The 18,471-nt window shown below is 44.9% G+C and overlaps 1 protein-coding gene across 1 annotated transcript in view; it reads right to left on the bottom strand.

The window, feature by feature from the left end:
* Positions 1-3,185: 3,185 nt before the first annotated feature.
* The window catches only part of DHRS7 (dehydrogenase/reductase 7), a 36,920-nt gene continuing 21,634 nt past the window's right edge, over positions 3,186-18,471 (bottom strand). The window contains exons 5-7 of the mRNA XM_044271740.1: positions 15,159-15,281; positions 12,963-13,178; positions 3,186-4,202 (exon numbers count right to left, since the gene is read on the bottom strand). Of these exons, the coding sequence (XP_044127675.1) occupies positions 4,161-4,202; positions 12,963-13,178; positions 15,159-15,281 (381 nt within the window). The 3' untranslated portion in view covers positions 3,186-4,160. The remainder of the gene's footprint in view (positions 4,203-12,962; positions 13,179-15,158; positions 15,282-18,471) is intronic.

The following is an 18,471-nucleotide window of genomic DNA, read 5'->3' as shown; positions in this document are numbered from 1 at the left end:
CAAGGCACATATTCTGGCTTAGATCAAGCTGCAAGATCTTACTATTAAAGAACAAGCGAGTCCAATATTTTATCCTAGAAGCTGTGATGTAGCATATTACTTTAATAATCTATAAAGGGGACCCGTTGCCGCTCCTGACTGACATGTCTGTTTTAGTAAATCATTGTATTTGACATTCAAAGGGTTTTCTGGGATTTTTAACGGATGACCTTTCCTTATGGATAGGTCATCAGTATCTGATTGGTCTGACACCCGGAGCCGAGCCGAGCAACCCCCCCCCCCGCCAATCCGCTGTTTGAGAAGTCAGTAGCGCCGCAGCTTTTCCTCGGCCCATGTGACATCACGTTCATCGATCGCATAGCCTAGGCGCACCCCAGCCCCATTGAAGTGAATGGGACTGAACTGCGATACCAATGTATGTCACCGCTCTAAAAACTGCAAGAAGGCCGGTGCCTTCTCAAACAGCTGATCAACGGAGGTGCCTGGTGTCAGACCCCCACCGATCCTGAGGTTAGGTCATCAGTAAAAAAAAATAATTTAATTACCATTCTGGACCGTTTATTCTTATGACTATGTTGTGCCATTCCTCTATTACTCCAGATACAAGTTTATGAATAAAAGGTCCAGTTGCATTGTGGTGTTCCCCCATTCTGACACTACCAAATCAGTGCTGCCAATGTCAGAATGTGCAGGGACACACCCTCAACTGGTAACACCAATGCTACCTTTATTCATGAACTTCTGGCAGGAATAATAGAGGGGCAGCAGAACATACAGTTAGAAGTGAAGATACTCCAGCATTGTTAATACATGGCGGATGGACACAGTGTCTAAAACAGACATGTCAGGAGAGGTGACATCTTAACATCGTGCAGAAGCAGATAAAGAAGGACCTGCTCACAGTGGAATCAAATATTTTGATGATATCCTTCATATTATTATTGGGGGGGGGGGGGGGGGGGGATAAAAAGAATTACCAGTAAATATATTCAGTTGGTCAAAAGCCTGATTATACATAGCATTAACACTGTGCATATAGAGTTTCAAGTTAAAAGTGAACCCTTTGGCATTACCTGCATTGAGTGGTAGTAAAACCTGGTCTGATGGTCATCTAAGTTAGGGCTCATGCACACGACCGTATGTATTTTGCGGTCTGCAAAAAACGGATCCGCAAATAATCCGGATGACATCCGTGTGCATTCCGTATTTTGCGGTATGTAACAGCTGGCCCATAATAGAAAAGTCCTATCTTTGTCCGAATTGCAGACAATAATAGGACATGTTTTATATTTTTTGCAGACTGGAAATACAGAAACGGAATGCACACGTAACTTCAGGTTTTTTTTTGTGTGGACCCATTGAAGTGAATGGTTCTGTATACAGTCTGCAAAAAAAAAAAAAGGAACGGACGCTGAAAGAAAATACGTTTGCGTGCATGAGCCCTTAGAGTTCCTCAACCCCAGTCTTCAGGACCCACCTGCCGGTCATGATTTGAGAATATCCCAAAGAATGAATACCTGTGGTAAGTCCTGATGCATTGACACCTGCTCGATACTAAGGAAATCCTGATAACAGGACCAGTAGGTAGGTCCTGAGGACTGGGGTTGAGCAACCCTGATCTAAGTCACAATTAGAAACACAATGTAATTAAGCTAATAACACACAAACAGTTGTACCGGTCATGTCTTTTACAGAGCATAGAGTTAGCACTCACATTGAAGGGAGCAAAAGAGAACCCTTCAATTTAATAGCCAGTACATACCTATTTTACCAGCTTTTCATGGAAGATTTGCACACCTTTGGACCACCTGCATATTCCTGGGATGCCTTCTGGGCACAATCATCTTCAAGTCATATCATTTTGGTAGGGTTAAGGTTAGCACTTGGCCAAACACCTCTTCAATCAATCATTCTTTAGTGGATTTATTTGTGAGCTTTGGGTCATTGTCTTGGTGCATCACCCAACCTCTCTTCAGCTTGAGGTCATGGACGGCTGACATTACATTCTCCTGTAAATGGTTTTCACACACCTTATAATTCATTGTTCCCTCAATGATCACAAGGCATCCAGGTTCTGAGGCAGCAAAGCTCTTGTTCAGTGGAGACCCGAACAGAGGATGTTGACGTCTGTAGAGTCTTCCAAAGGTATTTTACTGTTACACTTGGTTTCCCCTCACCTTTTTCCGGATTTCCTGTTGCTCTCATGGGGCAGATCTTCTGAAAGTAGCTTGCTTTAAAAAAGGTATGGTTCACAGTAACCAATCTTTCTTGGCAAAAGCAGATCTGTCAGTAACCAGGCTTTGCTGCCTATATTTAATGGGCAAAGCACCCATAACACCCAGGGCTGCCATCAGGAATTTCAGGCAATAGAATATAAAAATAATAACTAACCCTAATGATGGTATCTTCAGTGAGGCACAAGGTGAGTTTAGGGATTGAGGCTTACAATGTCATGTGATCCAGCGACATCAGGTCGTTATAGTGCACGGGATTTAGCAATTACCATCCCCTCATCTCCCCGTGTGTCACCATCATTAATGCTCCCTCATCTGCCTGTGTCAGAGTAGTATCCCTTCATCTTCGTGTGTCCACTCATCACCCCATGTGTCAAGTTATTAGTGTCCCCTCCCCTCCTCGTGTGTTCCAGTTATTATCCCCTCACCCTCGTGTGTCAGTCATTACTCACCTTATCTCCTGGTGTTTCAGTCATTAGTGCCTCCATCACCCAAGGATCCAGTCAGAGCGTCATGTCCAGCTAACTAAATCACTAACCTTTAGCCGTAGTCACTATCAAAGCAGAAGGCGGGCCAGCAGAGGCTGTCAGTCACACTGTGCCCACTTCATTAGTGGAAGCAGACGGAGTAACATAATACTACCAGCTCGCCCAACCCTGATTGTGAACAGGGTTGCCAACCAGAATTTTTCTTTTTTCTGGACAACGTATCCCAAATCAGACAGACGATATTTTTTACGAACAAATTGTAAAACCATAACCTAGACATAGATTATTTATAATCTATGTCTACTGCTCAATATACTGATAAGAATTCATTACCAGCATTTACTGTCAGCTGTAAAAAGGAAAAATTACTACCAAAATAATCTATTAAAAAAAATTAAGTCTATTTTTTTTTTTTTTCACGGACACCGGAAAAGTTACCTATTTTTACGGACTGTCCAGAAAGTTCTGGACAGTTGGTAACCCTGATTGTGAATACTGCTAAAGGTTACAACATTACCGCCTGCTGGCCCGCCCTTCCAATCTCACATCCTTTAAGGGACACTGTCACTTGGATTTCACTTACTGGGCTATTAACATCGCCACGATTTACATTAAAATATACTAGTATTACTGCCCTGTGTCTTGGAATTTGTCTATAAAAATGTATTAATATGTTAATTATATACGGAGCCCAAGGGGATGTCCCTCCGGCCGTGGGAGCCCAGTAATGCCCATTACTTCGGAGCCCAGAACCGCCCGACTGCTAATTTATTCACTCCTCTTCGCCGACGTAATGTTTGTGCAGCTCCCGTAATCCCGAGCATGCGCCCTGGGTACACATGTCAGCGCCTGTGCGGTGTCCTTGCATCGGTCTCCCAGAACTCATTGCGCAGGCGCCAGCTTCGCTCGACCCAGAAAGGAAGAGTTCTGTGAGGCTGATGCCAGGACACCACGCGGGCGCTGACATGTGTACAAGACACAGGGCAGTAATACTAGTATATTTTAATGTAAATCGTGGAGACTGATGTAGTGATGTTAAAAGCTCAGTAAGTGAAATCCAGATGACAGTGTCCCTTTAACTGGAACACCTTTAGCCAATTAGTCCTTGGAGAAGTCATTAACACGTGGGTTTATTGCAAAAAACAGGCATTAAAAAGGCACAACTGCTTGTGTGTTATTAGTTTAATTAGGTTGTGTTGGTCTATAATTGTGACCACATTTGATTATTAATCAGTGGAGATCTCTAGGTAATTCCAAAGGGGTCACTTACCTTTTCTTAGCGCACTGATGCTCTCCTTCACCAGAAAAGCAAAAAAATTAGAGAAGCCAATAAGTACAATTTCTGTGAAAGCCTGTGGTCTTGATTGGGCGTTACATTCTTCTTTATAGGCGCAAGGCAGCTCTGCTTCTCATATTGATGAACGCAAAGAATTTTCTATTAGGAGGTTTTCTTTGAGAATGCAAAAGTAGAATCTGCATCCTGCAGCAGAAAATGAGACGTGTTAATAGCGTGCAGTAACTCGACATCATACAAGATAATGGGTTTTAGGAGTCCCATATTACTGCAACTAGAAAAACACACAGCTGCAATCCCACCAGCAGAATTGACGCAGCCATGTAAAGCAACCTGTATTTCCCACAAAGAGCAAATACATTCTGCAGTCAGTGAAACCCCAGGGCATAAAGTTAAGATGACACATTCCCTTTCTATTTTAATAAAAAACTATTTTCTTTTAATCTTTTAGTTTCGGTATCCTGCATGGTTAGTACCTAGTAGCACCCTCTTTGGCAAGTATCACAGCTTGTAAACACTTTTTGGAGCCAGCCAAGAGTCCTTCAAGTCTTTTTTGAGGGATTTTCATCCATTCTTCCTTACAAAGGTCTTCCAGTTCTGTGAGATTCCTGGGACGTCTTGCATGAACTGATTCTTTTATGCCTCATGCACACAACCGTTGTTTCATTCCGTGTCCGTTGTTCAGTTTTTCGTGATATTCTGCGGACCCATTGACTTTCAATGGGTCCGTTGAAAACTCGGCTAATGCACCGTTTGTCATCCGCGTCCGTGGCTCCAGTCCGTCAAAAAAATCTATCCTGTCCTATTTTTTTCACGGAAAACGGTTCACGGACCCATTCAAGTCAATGGGTCAGTGAAAAAACGCGGAGGCACAAGACTGTCATCCGCGTGTCCACGTCCGTTTTTTTTCCCTATTATTTGCATGGCAAACTTGACTTAGACTTTTTTTTTACTTTCCTTCATGTCTGGTGATTAGGGGTGGGCGATATGGCCTAAAAATCCATATTGCAATATGATTTTAAGCATGTGCGATATATATCGCAATATATTGTTTTCTATATTGAGGGGGGGGGGGGTTAAACTTTTTTTATTTTTTATTTAATAGCCATTAGCCTCCTTAAGGGCTAGAACCCTTGTCATATTCACCCTAATAGAGATCTATCAGGACTTTACACTCTCCCTGCTGCCAGGAGCAGAGTCCCCCTCCCCTAAACGCTGCCGGGAGCAGAGTCCCCCTCCGCTAAACGCTGCCGGGAGCAGAGTCCCCCTCCCCTAAACAGTGCCATCCGCAGATCCCCCTCCCCGATGCTCACAGGAGAACATTTATAAACTAATCAGTAACTTTAAATTTAATCATTGCTAATCTCTTTACTGGATATCTTACTCCGGGCGGCGCTCACTCACTGACGTCATGCACCTGCGCCGCCTAGTGGGAGGAGCAGGCGCGTGACGTGAGTGAGTGCCGCCCGCCCGCCCGCACTGCCTGCTGTTACCTGAGCTAAGACAGAGTAAGGTATCCAGTAAAGAGATTAGCAATGATTAAAGTTACTGATTAGTTTATAAATGTTCTCCTGTGAGCGGCGTGGCCCTGTATATTCTAACCCCCAGGCAAGCGTCCCCGTCACCATGGGAACGCCTGGGGGTTAGAACATACCATCGGATTTGAGTTTTCACGATCTCACTGAGATCGTGAAAACTCAATGATTTACTGTCAGTCCCTCCCCTCCTCCTCCTCTGTTCTTATTGGTGGTCAGCAGCAGCCGCACACAGTGGGGAGGGAGGGACTCCCTCCTTCTCCACTGTGCCGGCTCAGTAGAACATGGTGCGCACAGAGAGTGCGATCATATCGCGGTCCGGCGATATAGGAGATATGCACAAAATCCATATCGCGGCATGAATTTATATTGCCTATATTGCCCACCCCTACTGGTGATCCTCCAAAAATAAAGAAAGACACACGGAAACGGATCACGGAACAACAGAACCCCATTTTGCGGAATGGAAAACAACAACGGTCGTGTGCATGATGCCTTAGGTCTATTCACAGATATTCAATGATGTTCAGATCAGGGGACTGTGAGGGCCATGGCAAAACATTCAGATTGTGCCTTTTGAGGTTTGTTTAGGATCACTGGTAATTTTATTTATTTTTTTCAGTTGGCGTTGCTTTCAGAATTTGCTGGAATTTTATTGAATCCATTCTTCCCTCTTCCCGTGAAATGTTCCCCATGCCATTGGCTGCAACACAACCTCAAATCATGGTTGATCCACCCCCCATGCTTAATGTTTGGAGAGGTGTTCTTTTCATGAAATTCTATGCCCTTTTTTCTCCAAATATACCTGTGTTCATTGTGACCAAAGAGTTCTATTTTAACCTCATCAGTTAACACGACCTGTTTCCAAAGTGCATCAGGCTTGTTTAGAAGTTTTTTTGCAACCTTCAGATACTGAATTTTGTGGTGAGGACACAGGAGAGGTTTTCTTCTGATGACTCTTCCATGAAGGCCATATTTGCTCAGGTGTCGCTGAACAGTAGAACAATGTATCACAACTCCAGAATCTGCTAAATCTTCCTGGATGTCTTTTGCAGTCAAGAGGGGGTTCTGCCTTTCTAGCAATCCTATGAGCAGCTGTGTCTGAAATGTTTCTTGGCCTTTCAGACCTTCTCTTGACCTCCACTGTTCTTACTAACTGTAATTTCTTAATTTCATTTCAAACTGAGGAAATGGCAACCTGAAACTACCTCAAAGGCCAAGCTAAAGGTTTTACCATGGCCCTCATAAACCCATGATCTGTACATCATTGAAAATCTGTGGATAGACTTCAAAAGAACAGTTAATGCAAGACGTCCCAGGAATCTCCCAGAACTGGAAGACTATTGCAAGGAAGAATGGATAAATATCCCTCAAACAAGAACTGAAAGACTCTTGGCTAGCTACAAAAAGTGATTACAAGCTGTGATACTTGCCAAATGGGGTGTTACTGGGTACTAACCATGCAGGATGCCCAAACATTTGCTTCTGACCCTTCTTTTTTGATACTGAAAACCTAAAAAAGTGAAAATGATGATTACACTTACCGGTAATCGGATTTTCCAGACCCCACGACAGCACCATAGAGAGAGGGATCCACCCCCAGGGACAGGAAACCTACAGAAATAAAAGTGTGGAGCCTCTCCTCCTATTCAGTGGATTACAGAGCAAGAGAGGGACTCCTACACCATTAATCAGTCTGAGCTGAACAGCATATATTCACATAAACAATACAAATCTTGAAAATTAAATTATTCATTTTATTTTTTTTGAAACCACCACCAAGGGAGGGAATTAGGAAGGGTGCTGTCGTGGGGTCTGGAAAATCCAATTACCGGTAAGTGTAATCATCATTTTTCCCCTCCCCCACGACAGCACCATAGAGAGAATTACAGAGGACGAACCCTTCCTAGGGAGGGACCACCGCTTGCAAAACCTTTCTACCGAAAGAAAGATCAGAAGAAGAGTGCAGATCCAAACGGTAGTGATGGAAAAAAGTAGAGGCGGAAGACCACGTGGCTGCCCTACAAATTTGCTCGATAGAGGCCCCTGACCTTTCTGCCCAAGAAGTGGAAACAGAGCGAGTAGAGTGAGCCTTCACCGAGACTGGAGGAGACAGGCCCTCCTCCAGGTAAGATTGTATAATGCCCAGTCTAAGCCACCTAGACAGGGTACTTTTGGTAGCCTTCTTTCCTTTATTTGGTCCTGAAAAGAGGATGAATAAAGCAGAAGACTTTCTCCATGTCTTTGTAATTTTGAGATACTGAATTAGGCATCTCCGCACATCTAGAGTATGAAATGTCAATTCTCCCGAGTTTCTGGGATGGTCACAGAATGAGGGAAGAATAATCTCCTGAGACCTATGAAGTTTAGACGACACCTTGGGTAAAAAGGCTGGATCAGGAAATATGATAACTCTATCCTCCAGAATTGTAGTGAAAGGGGGGTTAATGGAAATGGCCTGTAACTCGCTTATCCTTCTAGCCATAGTGAGGGCCACTAGCAAAACAAGCTTGAAAGTAAGAAGCTTTACACTTACAGAATCTATAGGCTCAAAGGGTACTTTGGTTAAAGGAGTTAAGTACAACATTAAGATCCCACGGGGGAACTCTAGGGGACGAAACTGGCGTCATCCTATCTACCGCTTTGAAGAATCTAGTGATCCATGGATTGGAGGCAAAGTTCTGCTCGAATAGAACCGACAGGGCAGAGACCTGTACCTTAAGGGTACTCTTAGCAAGACCTAGGGAAAGGCCTTTCTGTAAAAATTTAAGAACCTGAGAAATAGGGACAGACAGGGGTAAATGCCCTGGGCTCAGTTTACTGAATTCAATAAATTTCTTCCAAGTTCTGGCATAGATGGAATGGTAACAGGTTTTCTACTTTTAAGCAAGGTTGTAATAAGCTCCTGGGAGAAACCTTTTTTAATCAATAGGCTCCGTTCAAATTCCATGCAGTCAGATGGAGACCATTGACCGCCTGATGAAAAACTGGACCTTGGGACAACAGATCTGGTAGGACCGGCAGAATCCATGGTTCTGAGACTGACATTGTCCGGAGCAGGGTGAACCATGCCCTCTTGGGCCAAAAGGGGGCAATAAGGATGACCCTTACCCTGTCCTCTGATCTTTCTCAGGACTGCTGGAATCAACTGGAAGGGGGGGGGGGGGAGAAGGCATATGCTAGGGGAAAATCCCACTTCAGTAGAAAAGCATCCACCCCATATGGGGATTCTGTTGGATTTAGGGAACAAAAGACTTCTAATAGTGCTAATAATTTTTCTGCTTCCCACCGTAGGGACGCTGACCTTGTCCCCCCTTGATGGTTCACATATGCCACAGTCGTCCGAAAGAATTCTCACATGGCCTGTGCCTAGTAAGGGCAGAGCTGCTTTTACGGCTAGTCTTACAGCTACCAACTCTTTCCGGTTGGAAGAGTATGATTTTTGGACTGGGGACCAAAGACCCTGAAAATTGTATTGTCGAATGTGGGCACCCCACCCCCAAAGGCTCGCATCCGTGGTCAGGACCATAGGATCTGGGTAGGACCATGGAACCCCCTGAACTAGATTGTCCCTGTCCAGCCACCAAGATAGACTCCTTCTGGTTGTGCCTGAAATTTTTATCCTGACATTCAACATCCCCTTGTGTTTTTTGAAAGCTGTCAGGATCTCAGACTGTAACTGACGGGAATGAAGTTGGGCCCACTCTACCACCGGAATGCAGGAGGTAAGGGATCCTAGGACTGACATGGCCTTTCGAAGAGTCAGGGATGTGGAAGAGAGGGATCTGACTTGATTCCGGATTTTTATAATTTTTTTCTTCTGGGAGATACACTTTCTGAGTCTCTGAGTTTAAAATCAGGCCAAGGAACCGCTGAATCCTGACTGGTTTTAATTTGGACTTTTTGTAATTCACTATCCAACCCAGTTCTTGAAAGGTCTGAATGACACTCTGAACATTCCTTTCGCAATCCAGCCTGGAATCCGCTATAATCAGAAAGTCGTCCAGATATGGAACTATCAAGATGTCTTTGATTCTTATGAAAGACATCATCTCTGCTACCACTTTCGTAAATATTTTTGGGGCCATAGTCAGGCCAAAGGGCAATGCCTGGAACTGAAATTGCCGAATCTGACCATCCATCTGAATCGCCACTCAGGAATTTTTGAAACTGCTGGTGCATTGGTATGTGGAAGTAGGCGTCTTTTAAATCCAACACCGCCATGAAACAATGAGGAAAAAGAAGCTGTATCGTATTCCTCATTGTTTCCATCTTGAACTTTTTGAACACCAGAAATTTGTTCAAATCCCTGAGATTGATGATCGTCCTGTGAGTACCATCTGGTTTTGGAACCAGAAACGGGTGGGAGAAGAACCCTTTGAATTGTTCTTCCGGAGGAACGGGAATCAAAACATTTTTCTTGATAAGGTCTGAAACTTCTTTTATTATGGGAAACCGACCTTTTACACAAAAGCTTTTTGTGATGGTGAATCTTTGCGGAGGCAAAGAATGGAATTCTGGTGTTAGACCTGAACGAATAATATCTAGAACCCAAGGCCCTGCAATCCTTCCCCAGGCTTCCTGAAAGAATTTTAGCCTTCCTCCCACCTCTAACCTGGCGTCATTGTTGGGGTTGTTTCTTATTAGTAGAGGAAGGATTTCCGAACAGGAATCCCTTTCCCCCAAAATTTCTGGATCGGAATCTCTGGTCCTTATCCCTGTTCTGCCTTCTGCCTGCATAATTTCTATAGGGACGAAAGGACTGCCTGTTCCGGGAACCAAAGAGAGCAGCAGGATTAGGGACTGGAAACCTTTTCTTTCTATCGGCTGCCTTTCTAACAGATCGTCTAACTCTGGCCCAAACAAAAATTCTCCCTGACAGGGGATATTACATAACCTCTGTTTGGAGGCTAGATCACCCCCATTCCAACTTTTTAACCAAAGAGCCCTACGCGCAGAATTGGTGAGGGAGGCTGACTGTGCGTTAAGCTTAATGGAATCAACCGACGCATCTGTTAAAAAGTCAGCTGCTTTTTGTAACGTTGGCAACGAGGCTAATATCTGATCCCTAGGGGCTCTTTCTTTTAACTGCACCTCTAGCTGCTGTAACCAGAGAGATAAAGTCCTAGCCGTAACTGTAGCTGCTACAGCGGGACAAAAGGACAAGGTAGAGGCCTCCCAGGCGCCCCTAAGGAAGCCTTCCGCTTTTTTATCTAAAGGCTCTTTAAGCATGCCCGTATCTTCAAAAGGGAGAGAAGATTTCCTAGACACCTTAGAGATGGCCACATCAATTTTTGGAGCTTTCCCCCCAAGAGGAAGAGGCCGCTTCTTCAAATGGATATTTTCGTTTAAAAGCTTTAGAAGCAAATACTTTCCTGCCTGGCTTCCTCCATTCTCTCTGAATCAAAGACAAAATGCTGCTATGTACGGAAAAGTAGCGACCCTTCCTTTCCTGTAACCTCTCGAACAACGAGTCTGCTACAGATTTATCCTCCTTAACATCCTCAATGTTCATGGTGGATCTTATAACCTTCAGCAATTTGTCTGTATCTTCTGAAGGAAAAAAGGTGTTGGATATAGACTCATCTTCAGATGATAAACCAGACAAAGACGACCCTTGTGATGTGTCACTGTCGTCTGGGGAGAAGTCCCGAGGCAGGCCAGATCTTGCATTCTTATCCTTAACCGCTTTTTCCTTCTTGCCTGACTTAAGGGTATTTTTAACCTCAGTCTTAATGAGCGATCTAATATTTTCCAATAAGGATGGGGACTCGTCCGAAATGGTCTTGTCTATGCATTTTTGGCATAATTTCTTCTCATAAGAGGAGGATAGAGAAGTTCTGCACAGCGCACACTCCTTGTTTTTTCTCTTTGCCAGCATTTTCTTTGGGGGCTGGAAAGGAGAGAGCACAAGGCATAACTTTAATAAAAAAACAACCATAAACTGAGCCACTTACCCCCTGAAGATCAAAGAACTACCAGGATGGGATTCACTTCACCCTCAGCAAATTCCTGTCTTCCTTCTTCCTCCATGAAAAAAACCGGATGGTAGGAGGTATGGAGTCTATACGCTTAGTAGAGAAAAAAGAAGAGGGGGTATAAGTAATCCATTTGGCCCATGGTACCTGTTACCCATGTAACAACCGCCAGGAGGCTCCTACATGCGATATCGATAGGCGCAGACCGCTGTATAGCTCACTGTTGATCTGGCCTGCCTCCTTTAAATACAAAAAGTTCGGCATCTCCTGCCGCTTTAGAAGCGCGTCACATCCGGTGTCTAAACCGGAAGCCGCGCTTGCGTTCCACTTGTCTTATGGAGCTGGAGGGCAGACCGGAAGTGCGTCATACCCTCCGCGCGTACCGGAAGTGACCTCCACGTGTCTGGAGGCGCTCGGCTGCTCCAACCGAATCCAGGTGGCAGAGCCTCGCCTGTCCAGGATACCACCCGATCGCATGTCCGGCGTTCCTTATGGGGCAGAGCTCTCCCTGAGAGTTACCCACATGGCTGCCGCAAGATACGAGGGCCCCGGAGCACCTCCGTACCCTAGGGTCCTGTCAGCCCGCCCAGCGGCGCGATGGACCCCAGCAGCAACCGACGGCCCTCTAGGAAACGCCTAGGAAGCAAAACAAAGACCGCCGGTAAGACCTGAAAGAGAAACTGTAGGTCTCCCACTCCAGGGACAGGAAACCACTGAATAGGAGGAGAGGCTCCACCCTTTTATTTCTGTAGATTTCCTGTCCCTGGGGGTGGATCCCTCTCTCTATGGTGCTGTCGTGGGGGAGGGGAAAAATAAAAATAGGTTATGCTTAAAATACAAAGGAAATGTTCATCATAAAAGTAACTGGAAGAGTCCTAGGTTTGAATCCTACCAAGGACAATATCTGCATGGAGTTTGTATGTTCTCCCCGCGTTTGTGTGGGTTTCCTCCGGGTATTCCGGTTTCCTCCCAGACTCAAAAAACATAGATCGGGAACTTAGATTGTGATCACCACTGGAGACAGCTTGATGCTAATGTCTGTAAAGCTCTGCAGCATATGTCAGCACTATACAAGTACATAAAATAAATAAATGCATTCTAAAATCTTTAAAATACAGCAAAAGTGCAATATGAATCCATGTTCTACTTTCAGGGGTCTGTTGCATTAACATTACATTGAAAACAGTGTAATGTACAACCTCAATGATCTTAACAACAAACCTCCCAATGGAAATCACACATACTACAGAAACATTCTGTAGGCCCTGCCACATAATGCAAAGCCAATGTTGCAGGACCCATTAATGCTGCCATGTTGGGTTTGCATGGACAGGATGTAAGTGGTCCTTACCATCTCGAGCTGCTCTGCATATATCCCTTGCTTCTTCGCAACCTAAAAAGCGGACAATGTACATTTTACATGCGGCACTTACTATTCCACTTTTAAAGTTCTGTATTCTCTTCTGACCACCTTTCTGCAAAAACCAAAATCCCCATGTGGGAGCATACTGACAGATGTAATACATAATTAAATAGGGCTGGTCTGAAATCCAGGCTTCCTTCAGGTCATTTGCAGCCGAAACCAAAATAAGACGGACGCAGCGGTCTGTCGGCATCTTGTACGATTGATCCGTTTCTGCTTCCACAGACTGTGACAAAGACAAGAACATAAGAAAAGTTAACCTCTACTCTCGTAAAGACAATATAACTTTATTACATTTTTTATTGTATTATCGTCCAGTTACACAATGTCCATAACAGGCGTCCACAGTGTGTCACAGCCGCCTAGTCCTGGATCATACAGGCAGCTGAAGCCAAAACCTGTAGTTTTGCATTCCCTACTTCTACTCCAGCCAGTTTCACAGAAGTGAAATATGAGCGCATTTGTGCTCAAGTAGCCACAGGACCCCAAATGACAGCTCCCTATTATGTGGTCAGGTCAGACCGGAGGCTGGGCCAGGACTTGCAGCACATGTGTGAAACTGGCCTTAGGAAGTTTACAGTGGCATGCAAATGTTTGGGTACCCCTGGTTAAATACTGTGAACAGTTAAGCAAGTTGAAATGATCTCCAAATGGCATGAAGTTAAAGATGAAACACACACAATATCAGTGTATTATTTTGGTTTTAGAGAGAAAAAAGGAAAGGAGTACATTGCAAAAGGTATGGGAACCCAAAGAGAGTTGAGCACTCAAATAACTTTGACCGATCTCAGACCTTAAATAGCCTGTTAGGGTTAAGAAGCAAACACCAAATCAATAATGATCCCAAAAACACCTCAAAATCCACACTAGACTACCTCAAAAGGTGTTAACTGAAGGGTTTACCATGGCCCTCACCGTCCCCTGATCTGAACATTGAAAATCTGTGGATAGACCTCATAAGAGCATTGCATAAAAGACGGCCCAATAATCTCTGAACTGGAAGACTTTTGCAACAAAGAATGGATGAAAATCCCTCAAAACAGGAACTGGAAGACTCTTGGCTGGCTACACAAAGCGTTTACAAGCTGTGAGATACTTGCCAAAGGGGGTGCTACTAGGCACTAACCATGCAGGGTGCCCAAACTTGCTTCAGCACTTTTCCTTTTTTGTCATTTTGAAAATGTAAAAAAGATAAAAATAAAAAATAGTTCTTGCTTAAGATACAAAGGGAATGCTTCATCTTTAAATGTATGTATTTTGGGGATCATTTAATCTTCAACTTGCTTAAAGGGGTTGTCTCATCTGAGACAATGGAGCCATTTCGCTGGGTTAGGTCTCTATTGTCTGATAGGTGTGGGTCCCACCTACAGCGAGAACGGAGTGGGCCAAAGTGGTGGCTGGAGGACTCCGGTCTGGCCACCACCAAGCGCTCTCCCTATAGAGGTGAATGGGAGCACACTGCGCATGACTGGCCAAAGCTCCTATTCACTTCTGTGGGCCCGACGGAAATAACTATTTTTGGCGGCCCCATAGAAATGAATGGAGGGCGGCTGCACATGCGCAATGTGCCCTCCAACACTTTTGGGGCTCAGTTTACGAGATAGACCTATCAGGCAATGGGGACATATTCTAGCAATATGCCCCTATTGTCTCAGATGAGACAACCCCTTTAACGGTTCACAGGAACAGTAATTTTGACCAGAGGTGCCCAAACTTTTGCATGCCACTGTATATAGACAGCAGTGATCCGGGACTAGATTTAGAGCCAGAGTGGTGTTGTTTTTTTAAATCAGAATAATTTTTATTGATTAAAAGTTATTAACAAAATAAAGATTTGTATACAACAAGATCCTGTCACCCAAAAAATGTTTTTAGGAAACTTTTCTCTAATTTCTCCCAACAGGATCCCATATGGTTTTTGGCACTAAACATACTGATCCCCTATAGTGGCCATCTGAATGCAGCCTTACAAAGATTTCCTATTCACAATGGACTGTTCTATAGGCCAAGGTGGGGATGACTACAGCACATGGCATTGTGTTTCCAACAGTGCCTGGAATAAAAGATGCTGAAAGTAAACCTGAACTCAATAGTCAAGAGATTTCTGTAACTCAGAATCTGACCTAGCGCTAATTTACAAGAGGCACAGACGCCAAGTAGCCGCATGAAACACACTTAGGTCTGCAGGGAACGTAAAAGATTTTACCTTTTCAAACCGTTCAGTACAAGCATTTTCTACAACCTTTGATTGCACAGGTCCTGGGCATATATTAATGACTGCAATATCTGGATAAGTTCCCAGCTCAATTCTCAAGCTATTAAAAAACCCCTGCAAAACAAGAAACAATAAGATTTTTATAAATAAAATAATAATAATAATAATAATAATAATAACAATTATGTACATCATTTATAGCAGGGGTGCACAACATTTTCGGGTTAGGGGCCACATTGTTAGACTGAACCAACAAGGGCCGAAAATAAAACTTAAAGGGGTATTACCAACTGAACCTCGGGTGCCACCAGAGTCCAGAAGCAATGAGCGCTTCCATCAATACAGATGAAAGCCCTCATTGCTGGAGCGCTGGGGGCCGATTTCTTGTCACTCACCGCTCAGCTCCCCGCGCTCCTCCCCTCCCGCAGGCCGGCGACACTCTGAACAGTGAAGCAGGAAGACTTCTCCCCGCTCCACCATTCAGCCTGCAGGCACAGATCGCTCTGCCGGCCGATGTGGGCAGAGCCTGCAGCCCAAAAATCTGCATACGCTCCGCCCACACAGTGCTGCAGAGCGAAATGTGTCTGCAGGGGAGAGAGGACAGAGCTTCAGGAAAGGGACAAGGTGAGTAGTTACGGTGTTTTTTTTTTGTTTGTTTTTTTTAAACACAGAGGGGACCACAATGGGCATTGCTAATGTGAAGGGGGAACAATGGCGATTACTACTATGGAGGGGGCACAGTGCACAGAGGGCAATATATTACTGTGAAGGGGGCACAATAAGCATTACTAGCACAGAGGGCATTACTACTATGAAGGGGGCGCAATGGGGATTTCTACTGTGACGGGGGCACAATAAGCATTACTAGCACAGAGGGCATTACTACTATGAAGGGGGCGCAATGGGGATTTCTACTGTGACGGGGGCACAATAAGCATTACTAGCACAGAGGGCATTACTACTATGAAGGGGGCGCAATGGGGATTTCTACTATGAAGGGGGCGCAATGGGGATTTCTACTATGAAGGGGGCGCAATGGGGATTTCTACTATGAAGGGGGCGCAATGGGGATTTCTACTATGAAGGGGGCGCAATGGGGATTTCTACTATGAAGGGGGCGCAATGGGGATATTACAACTGTGAAGGAACTAAGGAGGCATCATAATGTGTGGGGACACCAAGGGATCACCCTGCTGTGAGGGTGCACTTAGGGGTATCATACTCTGTGAAGCACTATAGGGATACCATACTGTCTGAGGGGCATTAAAGTGGCATCATTATGGTTAGGGGGCACTGAAAGGATATTCTTACTGTTTGGTCGGCAGAAAGGAATTTAGGTGGGCTTGGAAGTGTGAATTATTGTAAAAAAGACCGGAATTAGACTTACCGGTAATTCTGTTTCCATGAGATCATCACGACGGCATACAAGGAGATTGACCCCTGACCTCTGTAGGGGCAGGAACAGAGAAAGGTTAAATACCCTCCTCCCACCACCAACACCAGTGTTTCCAAAATCACACAGAGCAACCCGGTGGTGGAGAACAGTAAAAAACAAGAAAAAAGGTATTACTCCATACCTTCTAGAGACCTGGGTAGGTCAAATAATTTGAATCAAGGGAGGGAATAACGTGCCGTCGTGATGATCTCATGGAAACAGAATTACCGGTAAGTCTAATTCCGGTCTTTCCATAGCATCATCACGACGGCATACAAGGAGATATAAAAAATCTATCAGTTAAGGGGGGGCTACAGCCTGGAGGACTTTCCGCCCAAAGGACAGATCAGATGATCTGGAAAGATCCAGGCGATAGTGCTTTATAAAGGTATGAATGCTGGACCAAGTGGCAGCACGACAGATTTCCTCCAGGGAAGCCCCAGCTCTCTCAGCCTGAGAGGAGGACATGGCCCGGGTGGAATGGGCCCTAATGTGGACTGGACATGTAAGATTTTGTAATTGATAACAAAAACTAATAGTTTCTTTGAGCCATCTGGCTATAGATGACCGGGAGGCTTTCTGGCCCTTAAGTCTTCCTCCGAAGAGAACTAGTAGGCTGTCCGACTTCCTAAACTTTTCCGTCACAGTGATATAGTTTAAGACTGCCCGTCTAACATCCAGAGAGTGAAATGTGGCTTCTTTGTCATTAGCAGGGTGTTGACAAAAGGAAGGTAGGGTAACTTCCTGGCTCCGATGAAAATTTGATACCACTTTGGGGAGAAAACCAGGATCCAGACGGAGAATTAATCTATCATCTAGAATACGGAGGTAGGGTTCCCTGATCGATAGGGCTTGCAATTCTCCTGCTCTGCGGGCCGAAGTTATCGCAATTAAGAAGGCAGTTTTCAAGGACCATAATTTTATAGGACAGTCAGACATGGGTTCAAAGGGCGGTAAGGTAAGGCCTGTAAGAACGATGTTCAGATCCCAGGAAGGGACGCGAGCGGTGATCGTTGGGCGGAGCCTCGTCGCTGCCTTGATGAATCTTTTGATCCAACGATGACCGGCTATATCTTGGTCAAAAAAACAAGCCAGGGCTGAGATCTGGACCTTCAAGGTAGAGGGCCTAAGTCCCAGATCTAGACCTCGCTGTAGGAAGTCCAGTATTCTTTGGATGTTAGGTTTATGTAAATGTGGCGATTCATCCCCACTCCAAGAACAAAAACGTCTCCAGATCTTAAGGTAGATCGCTGACGTTACCTTCTTCCTGGAAGCTTTCAGAGTAGCAATAACTTCGTTTGATAGTCCCTGAAGTTTCAGGGTTTGGAACTCAGGATCCAAGCTGCTAATTTCAGAAACTGCGGGTTTGGGTGTAGAACTGGGCCCTGCTGGAGTAGGTCCTCCCGTACCGGAAGGGGCCATGGATCCTGTAGAGAAAGTCTCTGGAGAGATGAGAACCAACTTCTCTTTGGCCACAGGGGAGCGATCACAATCACCGTGGCCTTGTCCTGGAGAACTTTCTGCACCACCTTCGGGATTAGAGGAAGTGGAGGGAAGGCATAGCATAGATTCCAATGCCAACGGATGGCGAAGGCGTCTAATGTATGAGGCCTGTCCCTGGGGTTTAGGGAACAGAATGTTTCCACTTTTGAGTTGGCCCTGGTGGCGAACAGATCTACGTCGGGCAACCCCCATTTCCTTACCACTAACCTGAAGACTTCTGGACTTAGAGACCACTCTGTGTGATCGATCCTGTGGCGGCTGAGAAAATCTGCTTCTTGATTTAGTATCCCCCTCAGGTGAACTGCCGATACAGAGGCCACCTTCTGTTCTGCCCAAGCAAAGATCTTTGTTGCCAGCGCCTGAAGG

This window comes from Bufo gargarizans, chromosome 11, assembly GCF_014858855.1.
Source record: "Bufo gargarizans isolate SCDJY-AF-19 chromosome 11, ASM1485885v1, whole genome shotgun sequence".
In the NCBI taxonomy this organism is placed as follows: Eukaryota; Metazoa; Chordata; class Amphibia; order Anura; family Bufonidae; genus Bufo; species Bufo gargarizans.
This window is presented reverse-complemented; position numbering and strand designations above follow the sequence as displayed.